This window comes from Petromyzon marinus, unplaced genomic scaffold, assembly GCF_048934315.1.
Source record: "Petromyzon marinus isolate PM22_M1 ecotype Great Lakes invasive population unplaced genomic scaffold, UKy_Petmar_22M1.pri1.0 PM_G_Scaffold_14, whole genome shotgun sequence".
NCBI classification, from domain to species: domain Eukaryota; kingdom Metazoa; phylum Chordata; class Hyperoartia; order Petromyzontiformes; family Petromyzontidae; genus Petromyzon; species Petromyzon marinus.
Genome location: NW_027422695.1, coordinates 1,078,506 through 1,098,379, shown reverse-complemented (window position 1 = coordinate 1,098,379; position 19,874 = coordinate 1,078,506). Strand labels below are relative to the sequence as shown.

At 50.5% G+C, this 19,874-nt stretch overlaps 1 protein-coding gene across 1 annotated transcript; it reads right to left on the bottom strand.

The window, feature by feature from the left end:
• Positions 1 to 9,220: 9,220 nt before the first annotated feature.
• LOC142910188 (uncharacterized) lies at positions 9,221 to 17,116 on the bottom strand. Its single transcript, XM_076059865.1, has 2 exons — positions 15,828 to 17,116; positions 9,221 to 10,379 (listed from the first exon to the last, which is right to left on the bottom strand). The coding sequence occupies exons 1-2, from the start codon at positions 16,893 to 16,895 to the stop codon at positions 10,245 to 10,247; spliced, it is 1,203 nt and encodes a 400-aa protein (XP_075915980.1). The 5' UTR covers positions 16,896 to 17,116; the 3' UTR covers positions 9,221 to 10,244.
• Positions 17,117 to 19,874: the final 2,758 nt, after the last annotated feature.

Sequence of the window (19,874 nt, the reverse complement as noted above, 5' to 3'; positions counted from 1 at the left end):
CGTTAACCCGCTGCTGGATTAGGGCCCCTCGGCGCACCTCGTCCCGCGGGGGTTTGCGTTGGACTCGGCACTTGGCGAAGAGAACGCCGGAGCAGCTCCCGCCTCGGGAGATTGGCCGCGGGCAAATTTAGAAATCACCGCTCGGAAATGTTGAAAAGGTGGAATCCGTCCTCGGCTGCGACGCTCGCTCGTTCATTCAGCTCCAGCAGCAGCGTCCGCCTGCACCGAGTTTCCGGCTTTGCCGCTCTTAACCCAGAGTTTTTAAACGGCTGCTGCGTTGAACATCGTCGCGCGTGGTGTAAACTAAATATATACGCACAGCTTCCTGAGAATGTGTAAAATTGGGGAAACGTGATTATTTTGCGCGTTTAAAACACGGACGTTGTAAAACATCTTTCAAGGTTTTGATTTAAAGCTTTCGTGACTGCAGGGATTCATATTCTTGGTTCTTTCGGTAAAGTCACCACCACGTAGAAGGGAAACAATAAAATAATAAAAATATAAAATAATAAAATTCTCACGAAGTTTCGACTGCAACACAAGAAGCAATCATCATCAGGTGTGGAAACCACAGCAAGACAATTTGAAAAAAGTGGCGGTTATTTTTTAACGTTAGCACCACGGAGAGCGATTTGGCAGTTGTTCAGACCGCATTCCATTCTCTTCCTCTCCCCCCTCCTCTTTTCCGGACATAGATGGACTCGTCCATCTGAACAACTGCCAAATCGCTCTCCGTGGTGCTAACGTTAAAAAAACGCCACTTTTTTCAAATTTTCTTGCTGTGGTTTTCACACCCGATGATGATTGCTTCTTGTGTCGCAGTCGAAACGTCGTGAGAATTTTTATTGTTTTATATTTTTATTATTTTATTGTTTCCCTTCTACGTGGTGACTTTACCGAAAGAACCAAGAACATTCTTCAAGGTTCTTTCGGTCAAGTGACGTAGGGACAAAATAAAATAAATCACGACGTTTCTGTCGCAACACAAGCGACCCCCCATCAGTTGAACTGTACCTGTTCCGCCTGATGACGGTCGCTTGTGTCGCAATAGAAACGTGGCGATGTATTTTATACACCTACCACGTGATGACTTTGAGAGCGTGGATCCCTGCAGTTGTCACGAAAGCTTCAAGTGAAGATTCTCAATGCTGTTTTCAATGTTGCGTTCAGTCAGTGAAACGTCCGCACATTCGAGTCGAGTGCCCATTAATGGGCCACGCAAGGCCCAACGCGTAGGGCCGAGGCTTCGCTCTGTGGCTCGTTTGTTCGTCTCGTTATTAAATAATTTTTGATGTCACCAGAGGACTTGGGAGTCTTGTTGTGTTTAGACTGCAGGAGCGGTGGGAGGGGTTTTAAGAGCTATTAAAGCTCTTGTTTGTCTCTCTGTTTGTCTCTGTGTGAGTCTCTCTCTCTCTGTGTGTCTGTGTGTCTGTCTCTGTGTCTATGTTGTGTGTCTGTGTTGTCTCTCTCTGCTTGTGTGTCTGTCTGTGTGTCTATGTTGTGTGTCACTCTCTGTGTGTGTCTGTGTGAGTCTCTCTCTGTGTGTCTGTGTGTCTATGTTGTGTGTCACTCTCTGTGTGTGTCTGTGTTGCCTCTCTCTGCTTGTGTGTCTGTCTGTGTGTCTATGTTGTGTGTCACTCTCTGTGTCTCTGTGTGAGTCTCTCTCTGCTTGTGTGCATGTCTGTGTCTATGTTGTGTGTGTCTCTCTCTGTTTCTCTCTGTGTGAGTCTCTCTCTGCTTGTGTGTCTGTCTATGTTTCTATGTTGTGTGTCTCTCTCTGTGTGTCTGTGTTGTCTCTCTCTGCCTGTGTGTCTGCCTGTGTGTCAGTGTTGTGTGTGTCTCTCTGTGTATCTCTGTGTTGTCTCTCTCTCTGCTTGTGTGTCTGTCTGTGTGTCTATGTTGTGTGTCTCTCTCTGTGTGTCTCTGTGTGAGTCTCAATGCTTGTGTGTCTGTCTGTGTGTCTATGTTGTGTGTCTCTCTCTGTGTGTCTGTATTGTCTCTCTCTCTCTGCTTGTGTCTGTTTGTGTGTCTATGTTGTGTGTCTCTGTGTTGTCTCTCTCTGCTTGTGTGTCTGTCTGTGTGTCTATGTTGTGTGTCTCTCTCTCTGCTTGTGTCTGTCTGTGTGTCTATGTTGTGTGTCTCTCTCTGTGTGTCTGTGTTGTCTCTCTCTCTGCTTGTGTGCCTGTCTGTGTGTCTATGTTGTGTGTCTCTCTCTGTGTGTCTCTGTGTGAGTCTCTCTCTGCTTGTGTGTCTCTGTGTGTCTATGTTGTGTGTCTCTGTGTGAGTCTCTCTGCTTGTGTGTATGTCTGTGTGTCTATGTTGTGTGTCTCTCTCTGTGTGTCTCTGTGTGAGTCTCTCTCTGCTTGTGTGTCTCTGTGTCTATGTTGTGTGTCTCTCTCTGTGTGTCTCTGTGTGAGTCTCTCTGCTTGTGTGTATGTCTGTGTGTCTATGTTGTGTGTCTCTCTCTGTGTGTCTCTGTGTGAGTCTCTCTGCTTGTGTGTATGTCTGTGTGTCTATGTTGTGTGTCTCTCTCTGTGTGTCTCTGTATTGTCTCTCTCTCTGTGTCTATGTTGTGTGTCTCTCTCTGTGTGTTTCTGTGTTGTCTCTCTCTCTCTCTGCTTGTGTGTCCCCGTATCTACATTTTGTCTCTCTCAAATGTATTAATCTTTGGAATAACGTAATCAACCAGGTGGGGCATTGATTGTTTTGTTGGCCGACTCTGTGTTATATTGCATTATATTTCCAAGTTTACTATGTTTGTTCTCATTCATTTGTACCTGATGATGGTCGCTTGTGTTGCAATCGAAACGTCGTATTCTATTATTATTAAATTTCTTTACCGTTACGAATTGTCTGGGAATCAAAGCCAAGCAAGTTTCTTACCACAGTGACCACACGAGACGTGAAACAAACGCTGCGCGTGTAGTGGGTGCAAGGAGATTGGAGACGGCGTGTAGAGGCAGCACGTTGATTTAACGACAGCGGTAACAGCAATAGTAACGGTCCCTAACACAAAGGGGTAACGGCCCCTTAACCCGCTACCTGGGGGGGGTACGGCCCCCGAACAAGCGTGGCCTATCACTGGGACCACGGGCTCTCTCGCCTCCGGCTAACAGTGACCTAGGGGAGGCTACACTGACCCGACCCAGCCAAGGTACGGGTCTCGACCACTGGCCCTCTCGGTCCCGGCCCTTACAAGGACGTCGGGACCCGGGGGCTCCCAGGGTCTCGACCACTGGCCCGCTCGGTCCCGGCCCTTACAAGGACGTCGGGACCTGGGGGCTCCCAGGGTCTCGACCACTGGCCCTCTCGGTCCCGGCCCTTACAAGGACGTCGGGACCCGGGGGCTCCCAGGGTCTCGACCACTGGCCTGCTCGGTCCCGGCCCTTAGAAGGGCAGCGGGTCTGGGGGAATTAATAAGACAAGTGGAAATGAAGCAACCTCTGAGCTATTTTAATTAGTCTTATTAAATAATACAACAAAATTAATGACATTCAAAAAGTAATTTAGATTAAACACGTATTAGAACATTGTAACTTTAACAATCTCTTAAAGCAACGTGTATTACTAATTACTCATTCGTTAGCCCCCATTAGTCAATCGCGACTTCACGCTCATCAGCCAGCCATCTCAGTCATCTCAGTCAGTCGACCCGTGGCACCTGGGTCTGCCCCGTGACCTCCTGCCAGCGGGCGTTCGACACTTCACGTGGCCTCAGGGTGCACATAGCCTGGCACAAGCGTCGTGGTGACGTCACCGCCACTTAGTGGCGAATGGCGGTTGTTGTTGTATGTGTGTCTGTGTGTGTATGTGTGTGTATGTGTGTATGTGTGTGTATGTGTGTGTATGTGTGTATGCATGTGTGTGTGTGTATGTGTGTGTGTGTATGTGTGTGTATGTGTGTGTGTATGTGTGTGTGTGCGTATATGTGTGTGTGTATGTGTGTGTGTACGTGTATGTGTGTGTGTGTATGTGTGTGTATATGTGTGTATGCATGTGTGTGTGTGTATGTGTGTGTATGTTGGTATGTGTGTGTGTATGTGTGTGTGTGTATGTGTGTGTGTATGTATGTGTGTATGTATGTCTGTATGTGTGTGTGTATGTGTGTGTATGTGTGTGCCGGACGGGCAACTCTGTCGTGGACAGTGCTGTGGGGGGAGATCCAATTTTGATTGGCTCCTCCCCTCATGGCATATATGTCTACCACAGGGGCTAAACGGGGGCTCTGGACGGGTGCGAGGGGCTGGTAACCCCTCCACCTTCAATTAATTACCACGAAACCACGAGTTAAACTGAAATATGTAACTAATAAGCTTGTGCCGGGGGGCCAGGCGTCTATGACGTCTCCTGGCCAAACCCCAATTGGCGGAGCCAGGAGATTGAATACCTACCCTTGGGGCTACTCCAGAAACAACGAAAAGCCACTACGGGTGGCCACGTGGAATGTTCGAACGCTCACTGCGGAGGAGAGGCTGCCACTCCTCTGTCGGGAGCTGGACCGGTACCGCCTGGATCTATGCGGCATTCAGGAGGTCCGGTGGACCGGCTCTGGCTCCTGCCACCATGAGGGGTGGACAGTCCTCTACTCGGGGCAGCAGACTGCCAAACAACAGGGTGTGGCTCTTCTTTTGAACAAAATAATGAAGGGGGCGTGGGAGCGTGGCGGTGAGGTGTGGGAAGCTGTAAGCCCCAGGCTACTTTGGGCTCGCTTTCCCATCAACTGGAGGCGAGGAATGGTGGTCGTGGTTACTTATGCCCCCACCGAAGATGAACATCCGTGGAGGGATGCAAGCAAAGCCGATGAGTCAGATGCCTTCTGTGACCTCCTGTCACAGGTGCTGGCTAAAGTGGCCCCTCGGGATAGAGTCATCATGGTGGGTGACTTCAATGCCCGAGTTGGTCATGATACTGGCACCTGGTCTGGAGTGATTGGAGGGCATGGGCCAGATCAGCTCAATAACAACGGTAGGAGGCTGCTAGATTTTTGTGCAGCCCATGGGCTTGTAATTACCAACACGCTGTTCCGGTATCGGCGCATCCACACAACATCATGGATGCATGCCGGGTCCAAGCAACAACATCTGCTGGACTACATAGTGACGGACCAGCGAATGCGAGCCCATGTCCTTGACACCAGGACCTACCGTGGAGCTGATCTGCCCTCTGACCATCGACTAGTCATCTGTAAGATGCGCCTGCCATTCTTCCACTCCGGTGGTGGGTGTACACCCAGGACCCCATTCCGACCTAAAGTGGCCTGGTCTCAGTTATCTGATAAAAGTTGCAAGCGAGAATTTCATCATCGCTTGCGGCTGGGATTGGCATCGTCCCCGACTCCTCCTGATGTCGAGGGTAAATGGGCGAGGTTTAGGACCGTGACTCATGCAGCTGCAATGGCTGCTTTAGGTACGCGGTCCAGACCTCCCCAGAGACCCTGGCTGACAGAGGAGGTGTTCAGGATGGTTGAGAAAAAGCGACAGGCCCACTGTCATCGGCTACAGAATCCCACGTCAGAGAATGAAGAGGCTTACCGCAGCCTTCGCTCGAAGGTTCGGAGAGCCGTGAGGCGTTGCAAGGATGGGTGGTGGTCGCGGGTTGCTAAGGAGATGGAGTCTGCCTCAGTGGCCCGTGATCACAAATCTCTTTTTAACTCCATCAAAAAAGTAACTTGCAGCGCCACACCTATTACCATCATTAGGGGAAAAACGGTGATCCAATCTCCGACCCCCAGGAACAGGTTTGCAGATTTGCTGAGCATTTCTGTGAGGTCCTGGGGGAGGGAAAATCCCTCAGCCAGGAAAACATCGTGGCACAAAGTGAGGATGACCTTGCTGAGGCTGTGGTGCCTCAAATATTGGAAGAAGTCACCCCCTGTGAGTGGCTGGATGAGGTGCCATCTGTTGAGGAAGTACTGAAGGCGATCCGGAGTCTGAGACCAGGAAAGGCAGCAGGCAGAGATGATCTCCCAAGCGAAATGCTGAGGGAGGGTGGCGTTTGTGCACAGACTGCCCTATATGACATCATAACAACAGTCTGGACCACTGGACGGGTTCCGCAGGATTGGAAGGATGCCCTGGTGGTCCCCCTTTTTAAGAAGGGGGACCGCACAGACTGTAACAACTACAGGGGCATCTCACTCCTCAGTGTGCCGGGAAAGGTTCTGGCAAGGATTATTCAGCATCGCCTTGCCAGGCACGCTGAGGAGAGGCTTGCGGAGCCCCAATGCGGTTTCAGGAAAGGGCGGTCCTGCACAGATGCTATATTTTCTGTCCGTCTGCTACAGCAGAGGTGTAGGGAATTCCAACAAGACCTACATCTCTGCTTTATTGACCTGGTCAAGGCCTATGATACCATCAGTAGGCCTGGGCTCTGGGTCGTTCTTCGTACTTTTGGAGTACCTGACCCTCTGCTCACGATCATTAAGACCCTTCATGATGGTGAGCGGGCCCGGGTAAAACTACGTGGCCGGGAGTCAGAGCCATTCCCTGTACACCTTGGGGTGCGACAGAGATGTCCTCTGGCTCCCACATTATTTAACATCTATTTTGACCACGTAGTTCGTGAAGCCTTCACTAGCTGTACCGGGGAATCTCCATATGGTACAGATATAATGGGAGGCTAATCGATGCCTGGGTGCGGTCAAGGGATGGCTCCCTATTGCTCAACCACGTTATGTATGCTGATGATTTGGTAATAGCTGCTCAGTCAGAGGAGGAGTTGGAGACGCTACTGCTGAGACTGGAGCGTGCCACTAAGAGGTGGGGCCTTACCATCAGCCCCACCATAACTAAGCACCTGCCTGGGTATTTTGTACCATCGGACACTCCACCCCCACAACTCCCAATCGGTGATGGGGCAGTTGTGGAGAGAGTGGAGAGTTTCCCATACCTGGGCAGTGTGCTTATGACTGGCTCCAGTTTAACAGCAGAGGTCTCACTCCGAATCAGTCGAGCGGCAATATCTTTTCATCGGTTGCGTAATGCTGCGTGGAAGCTACCTGGTCTGTCGCTCCGCACTAAGCTTCAGGTCTTCTCGGCCACGGTCATTCTCTCCCTTCTCTACGCTTGCGAAACGTGGACCCCCCTAATGGAACATCTTCGCCGGTTAGAAACATTTAGGCTGGCCTGCCTACGATCCATCCTGGGTTTAACCAGACTGGATTGTGTGAGGAGTTCACAAATCCTTGAAAGATCTGGGCAGGGTCCCATCGGTGAGCTCTTCCGGCAGGCAAGGCTGCGATGGCTGGGTCATGTAGCCCGCATGCCCAGCCACCGCATGCCGAAACAGCTTTTGTTTGGCCGGATTGAGGGGGCTAAGCGGGCGCGGCACGGGCTAGAGAAGAGATGGAGTGATGTGGTACAGGAGGATGTGGAGCTGAGTGGACTTGCCGATGACTGGTACCAGCGGTGTCAAGATCGGCCTCTGTGGAGGAGGCTCGTGAAGGATGCTACTGGGCAGTTGGAGGCAGTCGCCCTCCAACAACAATGGAGGACGGAGGAGCGACGCTCAGAACAATGAGCGGAGTGCCGGGTGGCTAAAGCACAGCAGGTTGGCACAGTAGGGTGCACAGGTGGTGCATCAGCCAGTCATCTCAGTCAGTCGACCCGTGGCACCTGGGTCTGCCCCGTGACCTCCTGCCAGCGGGCGTTTGACACTTCACATGGCCTCAGAGTGCACATAGCCTGGCACAAGCGTCGTGGTGACGTCACCGCCACTTAGTGGCGAATGGCGGTTGTTGTTGTTGTTGTGTATGTATGTGTATGTGTGTGTATGTATGTGTGAATGTGTATGTATGTATATGTGTGTATGTGTGTATGTGTGTGTATGTGTGTGTGTATGTGTGTGTGTATGTGTGTGTGTATGTGTGTGTGTGTATGTGTGTACGTTGAACTCTTTCTGTCACACCACCACCGCACGTTGCCCAACCGTGCTGAAAGACGACAACAAGCGGCAATTCTAAAGAGTTATCGGTGTAGTGTGTGTTCATCAGGTGAAGGGACGAGACTGTCTCGAGGACAGGCCACTTGTGTTGTGGCCGAAACGTCGTGAGAATTTTATCGTGTTATTTTATTTTATTAATTTATTACTTTATTCTCATTCTACGTGGTGACTTTACCGAAAGAACCAAAGAAGATGAAAACGCGTGTGTAGTGACTGCGACTGTCACCGCGTGGTGCCGGGCTTACGAATCCACGGCGGACGATGCGTTGGCATCACGTGCGGCCTGCTCACCGGGCGTGGCGCCGCCGGGCCTAGCGCGGGGCCTGGCTGAGCGCCGGTCGGCGCGGAGGCACCGCGAGCGGCGTGCGGCGCGGGCCAGCCGGGCTCGCGTTGGGGCACGACACGCCGGTTGACCCGCCGGCACGCGGCCGGACGACGTTGGAGGGGGGCCGCCGGGCGGTCATGTGGCGTAGAGGAGCTCTCGGGGAGCCTTCGGGAAAGAGGCGGAGAGATCTGGAAGGTGGGCGGGGCGAGAGGCGGAGCCGGCCCCGGCCCGGGCCGATGTGACGGGGGCCCCGCGAGGGCCCCGGGGTTCTTCGTGTTGCCAGCGATGAAGATCCACGTCGGGGGGAGAAGCCTCTAGCCACGCGGTCTGGGACCCAACTCAGGGTCCGGGCCGGGATAACGAGCCGTGTCCGGTGCTGCCGTAGCGTAGCTAGATGGGCGTTCAACACCCAAGCGTGGCTTGTGTTATGTTGAGTCGGTGATGTGGTGTTGCGCCCGAGACAACGTCTGCGACTCAGTTGGAGTCGCTACATATGTGTTTATAAAACATGTAATAATAGTAGGGCTTTTACCCTTTTTTTGGGAACAAAACTGAAACCTTTTTACAAGGATTCATGCTGCTGCATTAACCACAATACCTGCAGTCAAATTGCAAACAAAAAACACACTGATATTTGTGGCATTGTCCTTGAAACTGATTGGTCCACACCAAGGGACGGCTTTCTTTCTAAAGGACAATGCATCATATATTATCATAGTATGTGTTTTGTTTGCATTTTGACTGCAGGTATTGTGGTTAATGCAGTAACATGAATCCTTGTAAAAAGGTTTCAGTTTTGTTGCCAAAAAAATGGGAAAAACCCCTATTATTATTACATTTTGGTACTGGCAAAGGAGGTCTAATGAAGATAAAAAAACATGCATTTGAACAAACGCAAAAATCATCCGGGAAAATTGTTCTCGGAGCGCAGCTAGAAAAAAAAAGCACAAACGTTTTAAGAGACGCAACATATCATTTACTGCAGATAGTTTCACATCAATCACTCAATCTCGGTCAACGCTCACCGCCACTATTGCCAGACATTGTGTAACAGGTAAGAGGCGTAGCCCTGCAATTCTTACCCGTGCCACTGCTGACAGATGGGGCTCCACGAGAGGGGGCTCTGGAGAGCCCCTTTGAGGCGGGCGGGGGGGGGGGGTAATTTTGACTCTTTCACGTTGGCCAGACGTCTTCGAAGAGGATTTTGTACACGATACATATATATACGTTATGAACCTGTGACCAATGCCGACTGTTACACTAATAGGATACTCGTAAGCAATGCGTTAGGCTTGACAGGAATTGAACGATGTGTTGTACCGCACATTTTCCACGAATGCTCAGACTACTTTGGTGTGTGTGCATGTTGTATACTCCCCACAGGATTATAAGATAGGCGTCGTTGTGGTCTCATAGTTCAACAATCTTTAGGATCCGACGGTGCATTCCATAACTAAAGGTTAATCCTCTGTTCATAATGATGTCGTTTTTGGTTGCTTAGTACACTGAGTGAACGTATTTCAACGGAACATGAAAATGACTTTTTTTTATGTGACTGAGCGTACCCAGCTATATTTTCACATAGCTCAGTGCCATGATACTATTACTCAGATTTATGTTCCATTAGAAGTTAAGATTACGGTTAAAAGTCACGACTTACTTGCACGCACTTTACGTCGGTAACGCTAAACACACAAACGTTCATTGTGAATGATCAAAGACAACTGTCTGACGTTGTGACTTAAAAAAGTGTTTTAACAGAAATTCAGGCAATTTAAAACAACACGTCATCACAATTTCTTGGCTGTACGTTCTGTTTGTGTGTAACCAGTTTTCTGCGGCAAGACTTAAAGTCAAATTGCGTATACGCACTGAATAAAATGCATCCCACGACAATTATTTTTGTGGAATTTCTTTTTTAAAACATGAACATTTAAGTTTGTAGTTGGCACGTTTTTAACGCGGCAATGAAAGTTGTTTAAAAGTCAAAAGCCTCTGTCTCTCTCTCTGTCTCTCTCTTCTCGTCTCCACTGTCGCTGCCCGTCGGAGCTCGGCGTCTGCGGCTCCTCTCATAGGTGGGCGTCCCCGGCCCGAACGCTCCCAGGAAGCCCTCCTGTGTGGCAGCAGAGAAACAGAACGAAAAGAGAGCCCCATCATCATCATCGTCATCACACAGCTGCTGCTGCTGCTGCTGCTACTCAGCCCCGAGCTGTAAATGCTCTGCTGATACGCATGGCATTGTCCTTGTGCTGGTCGCCTTTTGGCGTTGTTCTCTGATCTGATACTTGGTGGTGAGTCACTGGTAGAGAGACACTGGGTAGTGAGACACTGGGTAGTGAGACACTGGGTAGTGAGACACTGCGTAGTGAGACACTGGGTAGTGAGACACTGGTTAGTGAGACACTGGGTAGTGAAACACTGGGTAGTGAGACACTGCTAGTGAGACACTGGGTAGTGAGTCACTGGTACAGAGACACTGGGTAGTGAGACACTGGGTAGTGAAACACTGGGTAGTGAGACGCTGCTAGTGAGACACTGGGTAGTGAGACACTGGGTAGTGAGACACTGGGTAGTGAGACACTGCTAATTAGACACTGGGCAGTGAGACACTGGGTAGTGAGACACTGGTTAGTGAGACACTGGGTAGAGAGACACTGGGTAGTGAGACACTGGGTAGTGAGACAATGGCTAGTGAGACACTGGGTAGTGAGACACTGGGTAGTGAGACACTGCTAGTGAGACACTGGGAAGTGAGACACTGGCTAGTGAGGTACTGGGTAGTGAGACACTGGGTAGTGAGACACTGCTAGTGAGACACTGGGTAGTGAGACACTGGGTAGTGAGACACTGCTAGTGAGACACTGGGTAGTGAGACACTGGGTAGTGAGACACTGATAGTGAGACACTGCTAGTGAGACACTGGGTAGTGAGACACTGGCTAGTGAGGTACTGGGTAGTGAGACACTGGGTAGTGAGACACTGCTAGTGAGACACTGGGTAGTGAGACACTGGGTAGTGAGACACTGCAAGTGAGACACTGGGTAGTGAGACACTGGGTAGTGAGACACTGGGTAGTAAGACACTGGGGAGTGAGACACTGCTAGTGAGACACTGGGTGGTGAGACACTGGGTAGTGAGACACTGCTAGTGAGACACTGGGTGGTGAGACACTGGGGAGTGAGACACTGGGTAGTGAGGCACTGGGTGGTGAGACACTGGGTAGTGAGACACTGGGTAGTGAGACACTGGGGAGTGAGACACTGGGTAGGAGTCTAGGCCATAGAGAAGACTGCTTCTACTGCTGTATCTGGTGTAGGCCGACCAGTTCTCAAAGACAAAGCGTGTGCACTGAGCGACTTCCGAGACACGTCGAGTAGAAGGCTTCTTATTTATTAAGAGCACACGGGGCGACACACTTCGTAACACAGCTGCACATAGACGATCCTAACACACAGCCCATCTCCGGCATACGCTGCGCCAGCTGTCCGACTAGCGTAGCGGCGGCGGCAACGGAGAGGGTGTTGCAGAACAGCCACGTGGTCGGAGACGAAGGGATCACGACGAGCAGAGACGCAGCCAGGACCCAAGACCCGCTAACAGCCCTGAACCTCTGGTTTCGGTCTCCCTTATATATGCCGGGCGTGGCCAAGCTCCACCTCTGGCCACGCCCCTTTCCAAGCTCCACCACTGGCCACGCCCCTTTCCAGAACCTTCGGGCTGGTTCATCCCCCGCTCCTCCTGATGTCGAGGGGAAATGGGCGAGGACTGTGGCTCATGCAGCTGCAATTGGCTGCTTTGGGTACGCGGTCCAGACCTATCCCCATAGACCCTGGCTCACAAAGTAGGTGTTCAGGCTGGCTGAGAAAAAAGCGACAGGCTGACTCTCATCGTCTGCAGCATCCCACGTCAGAGAATGAGGCTTACCGCAGCCTTCGGACGGAGGTTCGGAGAGCCGTGAGGCACTGTAAGGACGGTCGGTTGTCGCGGGTTGCTAAGGAGATGGAGTCTGCCTCAATGGCCCATGATCACAAATCGCTCTTTAATTCCATAAAGAAGTAACCTGCAGCACCACACTTATTACTATGATTAGGGGAAAGAACGGTGATCCAATCTCCGACCCCCAGGAACGGGTTTGCAGATTTGCTGAGCATTTCTGTGAGGTCCTGGAGGAGGGGAAATCCCTCAGCCTGGAAAACATCGTGGCACAAAGTGGGGATGACCCTGCTGAGGCTGCGGTGCCTCAAAGGTGTCGAAGAAGTCACCCCCTGTGAGTGGCTGGCTGAGGTACCATCTGTTGAGGAAGTACTTAAGGCGATCCAGAGCCTAAGACCAGGAAAGGCAGAGGGCAGAGATGATCTCCCAAGCGAAATGCTGAGCGAGGGTGGCGTTTGTTGAAAAGTTTTGTCCACACAGTACACGTCTTTTGGCGTTGCTGAAACCGTTCGTTGCCCGTCCCGCGCTCATGTTGCTGCTGTGATAGGTTATTGTCTTTTATAAATTTGAATGGCGACCCTTTATTTATTTATTTATGCATCTACGTAGTTGGTTTACATCATGTTATTAGAAATGGCAGTACGGGGATTCAACCGCTAGGTGGCAACCGCAGCATTGCTTTGATGATCCGGAGTAAGAGAGAGAGAGACGCCTATTAGCATTGGACACGGAGTAGACGACAGTGGTAGCTCAAATGACAGAGGACAATTATTTACTTATTCAGTTTCTCAACGGGGATAACTACCCCCCCCCCAAACCATCAACAAAAGCAGTGGCCATTTATCCCCACGGCTGAATCATTTTGGTGGCGCATGCCAGCTTTACCACGTTCGCCGCTTGTTGCAGAAATTCACCGTTCAAATCCGGCACTCACCCTGCTCACGGCTGCCGTTGCATTAACCGTAAACATACGCGCCTTCCACTTGACAGTCGGATGTTAAAGACCTCGCAACGTCTGTCGCAAGATCACGCCATTGTGTGCTGCTGTCACGGTCCCGATTTGCCAAATAAAAAAAAATGACCCGCAGATTGTAATAGACAGCACTCGTGGAAGACCCCTATGGCTGAAGTATGGCAGGGGCCTCCTGAAAGAGTCATGATACTCATTGAGGTTGTCCTTGATAAACAAGCGAACACCTGGAATTACATGCAATTTGGATGACTCTCAGCGGCGAATAATATCTGAACCGGTCCTAGGTCCACACTACTTCACAACCCACACTGATCAGCATGGTGAAGTATGGTCAAACAACCTAAATGACCCAACATGGTGTAATCAGACCATTATTCAGCAGTATTTTCACGAAAGGGCTGGTGGGAAAGCATGGCCCAACAATTCCCATGACCAATACTGTTGGGGAATCCTTCATCCAGCGGCGGATTGACAAAGTGCCGCATAAATCTTTACTGGTGTGCTGCATCAGCAACCGTGATAAGCAGTGCATATGAAGAAAGAAACACCTTGATTAAAAAAAAATCTTTAACTGAATTTTTTGCCCAGCTGTCCTTTGTTGACGACGTTTAATGGCGCTGATGCATGTATAATCCATTAACAAGCAAGCAGTGTTGGTGGATAACACAGGCATTGAGATGCCATGCTGTGCAGCCGCCCACCCACCTCCAAGGCAACTGAATGCTGTGTGAAGTGTAGCAGACAGTACAGTTCAGCAGTTTTCAAATAATTAAATCGTGGACATTTGTCAATCCACTGCTAGACAGATGGATGCGTCTGTGCCATGTTGGTCACAATGGTTGTATGACCATACTTCGAGGTGGCGAGATGTTAACTACCTCGCATGGTATATAGGAGGTCGTGGGTTAGATCCCGACCCTTACACGTGTATATTTGGAGTTTTAATTTCTCTCTCATCGTGGTCGCATAGATTTTTCTCCGGGGCCTCCGGTTTTTCCCTCTCCACATTTAGAATCAACGTGCGTTTATAGAGTATTTGGCTGCTATAAATTTCCCCATGATGAGCCACTTCGTTGAGCTATCATTTGTGATAGCCAGATCGTTTATAAAAAAGAGCTATATAGCTCTGGGCCTTACCTGGTGAAATATATATTTTTAATTTAGTTTATATGGTGGAAGCCAGGGACTAGTTCAGATATAGCTCCTCACTGTGATGTTAGCCGTGGCTGGGAGTTGAACTAGGGTTCAATCGTATGGTGTGCTGACCACTATGTATTTTAAAGCTTTATTTTGGTGATTTCTAAAACAGATGGTTAAGCCATGTTTCTTGCGGAAGTGCGGAGTTGGCCTGATAACTTGAATCTAACTTGTCTTCTGGTTGTTATTGTTTGTCTTGCATCACACTGGGATTTTTGCACACAGCGTTGTAATACGGTGTTTTTTTCTGTAAGATTTGCTGGTTTATCCAGGATGTTTCTGTTGCGCGTCGTCGTCGCTTTAAGATGTTTCTCTGTTCATACTTTGTTGCGGTTGCACCCGACTCAAGAGCCGCATGGCTCACAGGGCTACACCTAATGAATGAAACTTGAAAACTTGAAACTGCCCTACATGACATCATAACAACAGTCTGGACCACTGGACGGGTTCCGCAGGATTGGAAGGATGCCCTGGTGGTCTCCCTCTTTAAAAAGGGGGACCGCACAGACTGTAACAACTACAGGGGCATCTCACTCCTTAGTGTGCTGGTAAAGGTCCTGGCAAGGATTATTTAACATCGCCTTGCCAGGCATGCTGAGGAGAGGCTTACGGAGCCCCAATGCGGTTTCAGGAAAGAGCGGTCCTGCACAGATGCCATGTGATCTGTCCGTTTGCTACAGCAGAGGTGTAGGGAATTCCAACAAGACCTACACATCTCTGCTTTATTTACCTGGTCAAGGCCTATGATACCATCAGTAGGCCTGGGATCTGGGTTGTTCTTCGTGCTTTCGGAGTCCCTGACCTGCTGCTAACGATCATGAACGACCTTCATGATGGTGAGCAGGCCTGGGTAAAACTACGTGGCCGGGAGTCGCAGCCATTCCCTGTACACCTTGGGGTGCGACAGGAATGTCCTCTGGCTCCCACATTATTTAAAATCTATTTTGACCACGTAGTTTGTGAAGCCTTTTCATCTGGTACAGATACAATGGGAGGCTGATTGATGCCCGGGTGCAGTCAAGGGATGGCTCCCTATTTCTCAAACATGTTATTGGTGGTGGTGTTGGCGGTGGTGGTGTTGGCGGTGGTGGTGTTGGCGGTGTTGGTGGTGGTGGCGACGTTAGTGGTGTTAGTGGTGGCGACGGTAGTGGTGTTGGTGGTGGCGGTGGCGACGGTAGTGGTGTTGGTGGTGTTAGTGGTGGCGACGGTAGTGGTGTTGGTGGTGGCAATGGCGACGGTAGTGGTGTTGGCGGTGGTGACGGTAGTGGTGTTAGTGGTGGCGACGGTAGTGGTGTTGGTGGTGGCGACGGTAGTGGTGTTAGTGGTTAGTGATGGCGATGGTAGTGGTGTTAGTGGTGGCGACGGTAGTGGTGTTAGTGGTGGCGACGGTAGTGGTGTTGGCGGTGTTAGTGGTGGCGACGGTAGTGGTGTTGGTGTTGGCGGTGTGTAACCCCTCACCCAGCCTCCCTGCTCCATGAGCCACGGCTTGCGTGTGATCAACAGCACAGCGGCCACCGCGTCTGTCAAGGGCCACGACTTCTCCAAGTCGCCCAGACGACCGGAGGCCCTCAAGCTCTTCACGAGCAGCGCGCAAAACACCACCATGGACAGGACGCCTTCCCAGTTCATGGGCCCGCCGGCGAGAACCTTCCAGGCCATGGTCACGACCAGCCGGAGCGGCTCCGCCTCCCTCGCCAGCTCCTCCGTGCGGCTCGCCAAGTCCGGGATGGAGGCTTCAAGCTGAGCGAGCAAGATGTCCCCTTGGGTGTCGAGCACCTCCTGCAGCTGCTCCACACGCTGCCGGACGAGCCGCTGGGAAGCCTGGAGCTCCGACTGCACCTCCTGCGCCTGCCGCCGCAGTTGCTGCACCTGCCGCCACAGTTCCTGCCAGTTCTTGAACTGCCGCAGCTGCTCAAACTGCTCGTGCTGCGTCAGCTGCAGCTGCTTGAACCGATGCATTAGCTGTAAGTCCTGGAGCCGATACTGCTCCTGCACCTCCTGGAGCTGCTGCTCCTGCACCCCCTGGAGCTGCTGCCGCTCCTGCTGGAGCCGCCGCACGAGCTGCTGTTGCTGCTGCACCTGCTCAAGCTGCTCCTGCACCTCCTGCACATGCTGGAGCTGCTGCTGCCGGAGATTCTCCGCCCGCTGCTGCTGTTGCTGCTGCGCCAGCTGGAGTTGTCGCTGCACCTTCAGGAGCTGCTCCGGCAACTGCTGAAGCTGCTGCTGGTGGTGCTGGTGCAGTCCCTGCTGCACAGGCTGCTGGTGCTGCAGTCCCTGCTGCACAGGCTGCTGGTGCTGCAGTCCCTGCTGCACAGGCTGCTGGTGCTGCTGCTTGTGGAGCTGCCGCCGCTGCTCCGCCTGTTCTGTCAGGTGAGCCACGTAGCCGGAGATTAGATCGGAGGTTACGATGGTCAGCAGCTGCATCGCTTCATCCTCCTCCTCCTCCTCGCCGCCGCAGCAGCCGACCCTCGCCTGTATCCCACCCGCAGAATGCGACGCGGCATGGGCAGAGGCCGCAGGCTGCATGGCGGTGTAGGCCTCAGTGGCGGGCGTTGACGTCGTTGTTGCTGATTCCGCTGCTGCGGGGTCGTTGATGTCGCGAGGCAACTGAGGAGGTGGAGGAGGGGGACGAGGTGGAGGTAGAGGAGGTAGAGGAGGCAGAGGAGGTGGCGACTTCGCGCCTCGCTGGGAGCTGTTTGGCTTCTCCCTCCATTCAGATTTGGTTCTCGGTGATGGCGTAGGATCGATCCGTGGATCTATTCGGTATCGAGGGAAATCGATTCCTCCACGTTCGAATCGACTTCGATTGCAAGCCGTCGGTCGATTTTGACCTCGATTCACGATCCGCACGCGAGGGGGCGGGGCCACGTGGGTGGACGTACAATGCAAAATCAGTTCTGAGACAGAGTTCATAGTTCAGTTATTTGGTATAGCCCTGTGAGCCATTCGGCTCTTGAATCGGGTGCAACCGCAACAAACAAAAAACATGAACAAGAAAACATCTTAAAGTGACTTTGTGTGACTGTGCAAACAGAAAATACAGGAAAAAAATATCAAAATATTCAAGCAGCAATAGCACCGTACACCAACGCTGTGTGCAAAAATCTCAGTGGGATGCAAGTCAAACAACAACAACAACCACAAGACAACTAAGATTAAGGCCATCAGTCTAACTCCGTATTACAATAAACAAAAACATGGCCAAAACAAAAAAAAACTTTTCGAAATCACCAAAATAAAAGCCATAAATGCAATGTAACAGTGATCATAGGGACTGTGACCGAATTTTTAACAATAAACTACATAAATAAATTATAACACCAAAATCTAGGGCCATAATTTAGGCCACTGAATAGCAGTGGCAGCTAGGGTTGTACAACTCCTCTAGAGCAGTTTTGAGTGAAGATCTCATAGGTAGTGATTTAAGTTGCAGTTTATTGGCAATAGCATTCCAGACCCTGGGGGCATCAATAGCAAAAGCTCTTCCTCCAGTTTTTGTACGGCAATAGGGAATGTGAAGCTGGTAAATGAGCGAAGACCTGAGGTCAAATTTGTTCTTTGAAACAGAGGAGATCCAGTAGTCTGCGGAATTTTTTGTAAGTACATCGTGAATAAATAAGATCTGGTGCACAAGCCGTCGAACATTAAGAGATGTTAAGTTTGACCCAATGTAGAGATCACAGTGGTGAGTCCTATATGGGCAGTTCAATGCAAATCTTAAGGCCGAGTGATAGATGGAATCAAGCTTCTTCAGTACAGTACTTGGGGCTGATTTATACACGATGTCACAGTAGTCAAGTAGAGGCAGTATGGTAGCTTTTATCAATTCCAAACGGAACATTGATAGAGACCCATAGACTACTCATAGAGACCCATAGACTGCTCATAGAGACCCATAGACTACTCATAGAGACCCTTAGAGTACTCATAGAGACCCATAAACTACTCATAGAGACCCATAGAGTCACTGCACAGAGACCCATAGACTACTGATAGAGACCCATATACTACTGATAGAGACCCATAGAATCACTGCATAGAGACCCATAGACTACTGATAGAGACCCATAGACTACTCATAGAGACCCATAGACTACTGATAGAGACCCATAGAGTACTGATAGAGACCCATAGAGTCACTACACAGAGACCCATAGACTACTGATAGAGACCCATAGACTACTGATAGAATCAGAATCAGAAAGGGTTTTATTCGCCATGAAAGTTCACACCGACACGGAATTTACTTTGGCAGGATGGTGCATACATTCAACATATAGGAATCTAAAATCTTCAATAAGTTTTAAACAAGTCTTACTATAAGGGTTAAAAGTCTAACTAACACACAAGGGGCTGAAGTATATGAAATTGAATAAATATCGAATATAAAATAGCTTTAAGATATAATTTAAAAATAAAAAATACAAATAGGTTAACATAGTTAATATCGGCAAGGTGTCATTATGTAGATAAAATGTTAATATCAGTGTTAGCCCTTGGCCTTGTTTAACAGGCCAGCAGCAGATGGGAAGAAACTGTTTTTATGACGTGAGGTTTTGGTCCTGATGGACCAAAGCCTTCTGCCGGAGGGGAGTAGCTGAAACAGAGTGTCCAGGGTGGGAGGAATCGGCCACAAATCTTCCTCGCTCGCCTCATGGTCCTTGTCGTGTGCAGGTCCTCGAGGGTTGGTAGATTGCAGGCAATTACCTTCTCAGCAGTGTGGATGATACGCTGCAGTCTGCTCTTGTCCTTGGCAGTGGCAGCAGCGTACCAGACGGTTATGGAGGATGTGAGGATGGATTCAATGATCGCTGTATAGAATTGCACCAGCATTGTCTTTGGCAGGTTGAATTTCTTCAGCTGCCGTAGAAAGTACATCCTCTGTGCAGTCTGCTTAACAGCGGATGTCAAACAAGCCACTGTGTCACTCACAACGCACATTGCATGTTGGTGTCACGGTCAAAATTGTGGCAATTCCAGTAACACTATCCAGAAACTCCACAGGGAGATGACGCGTCAATGATCGCCCCCTACCGACAGACTCATGTCTCGTGCAGGCCGGTGCAGGGCCACCTTGTGCTACACAGGGGCAGCTGCCACTAGGGGGCGCCCTTCCATTGTTTGAGATGAGGTTCGATACGAAACACCGAGTTGGTGAGGCAATTAGGCAAGCGACTTATGAGTGCAAATGTGTTGTTTATAACGTAGTGAATGCTTGGGAGCTTAATTGTCTCTCGCTCCTGCTCACAGATTTACCCAGCCCACAGCTCCACAGATACCAGCCGCTCCTCCTGGGCAGGTTCGGTTACGTACCGTGCGAAATAAGTTCCAGATACACACACAGAGACTCACACAGAGACCCATAGATTATCACGGTTGGCTAGGTATGGTGCGAAATAAGTTATGTACACACACACAGAGACCCATGGATTAACACGGTTGGCTACGTACGGTGCAAAAGTTACAGATAAACAAGTTTGAGTCGTGGGCCGTGGAAGTTGACCG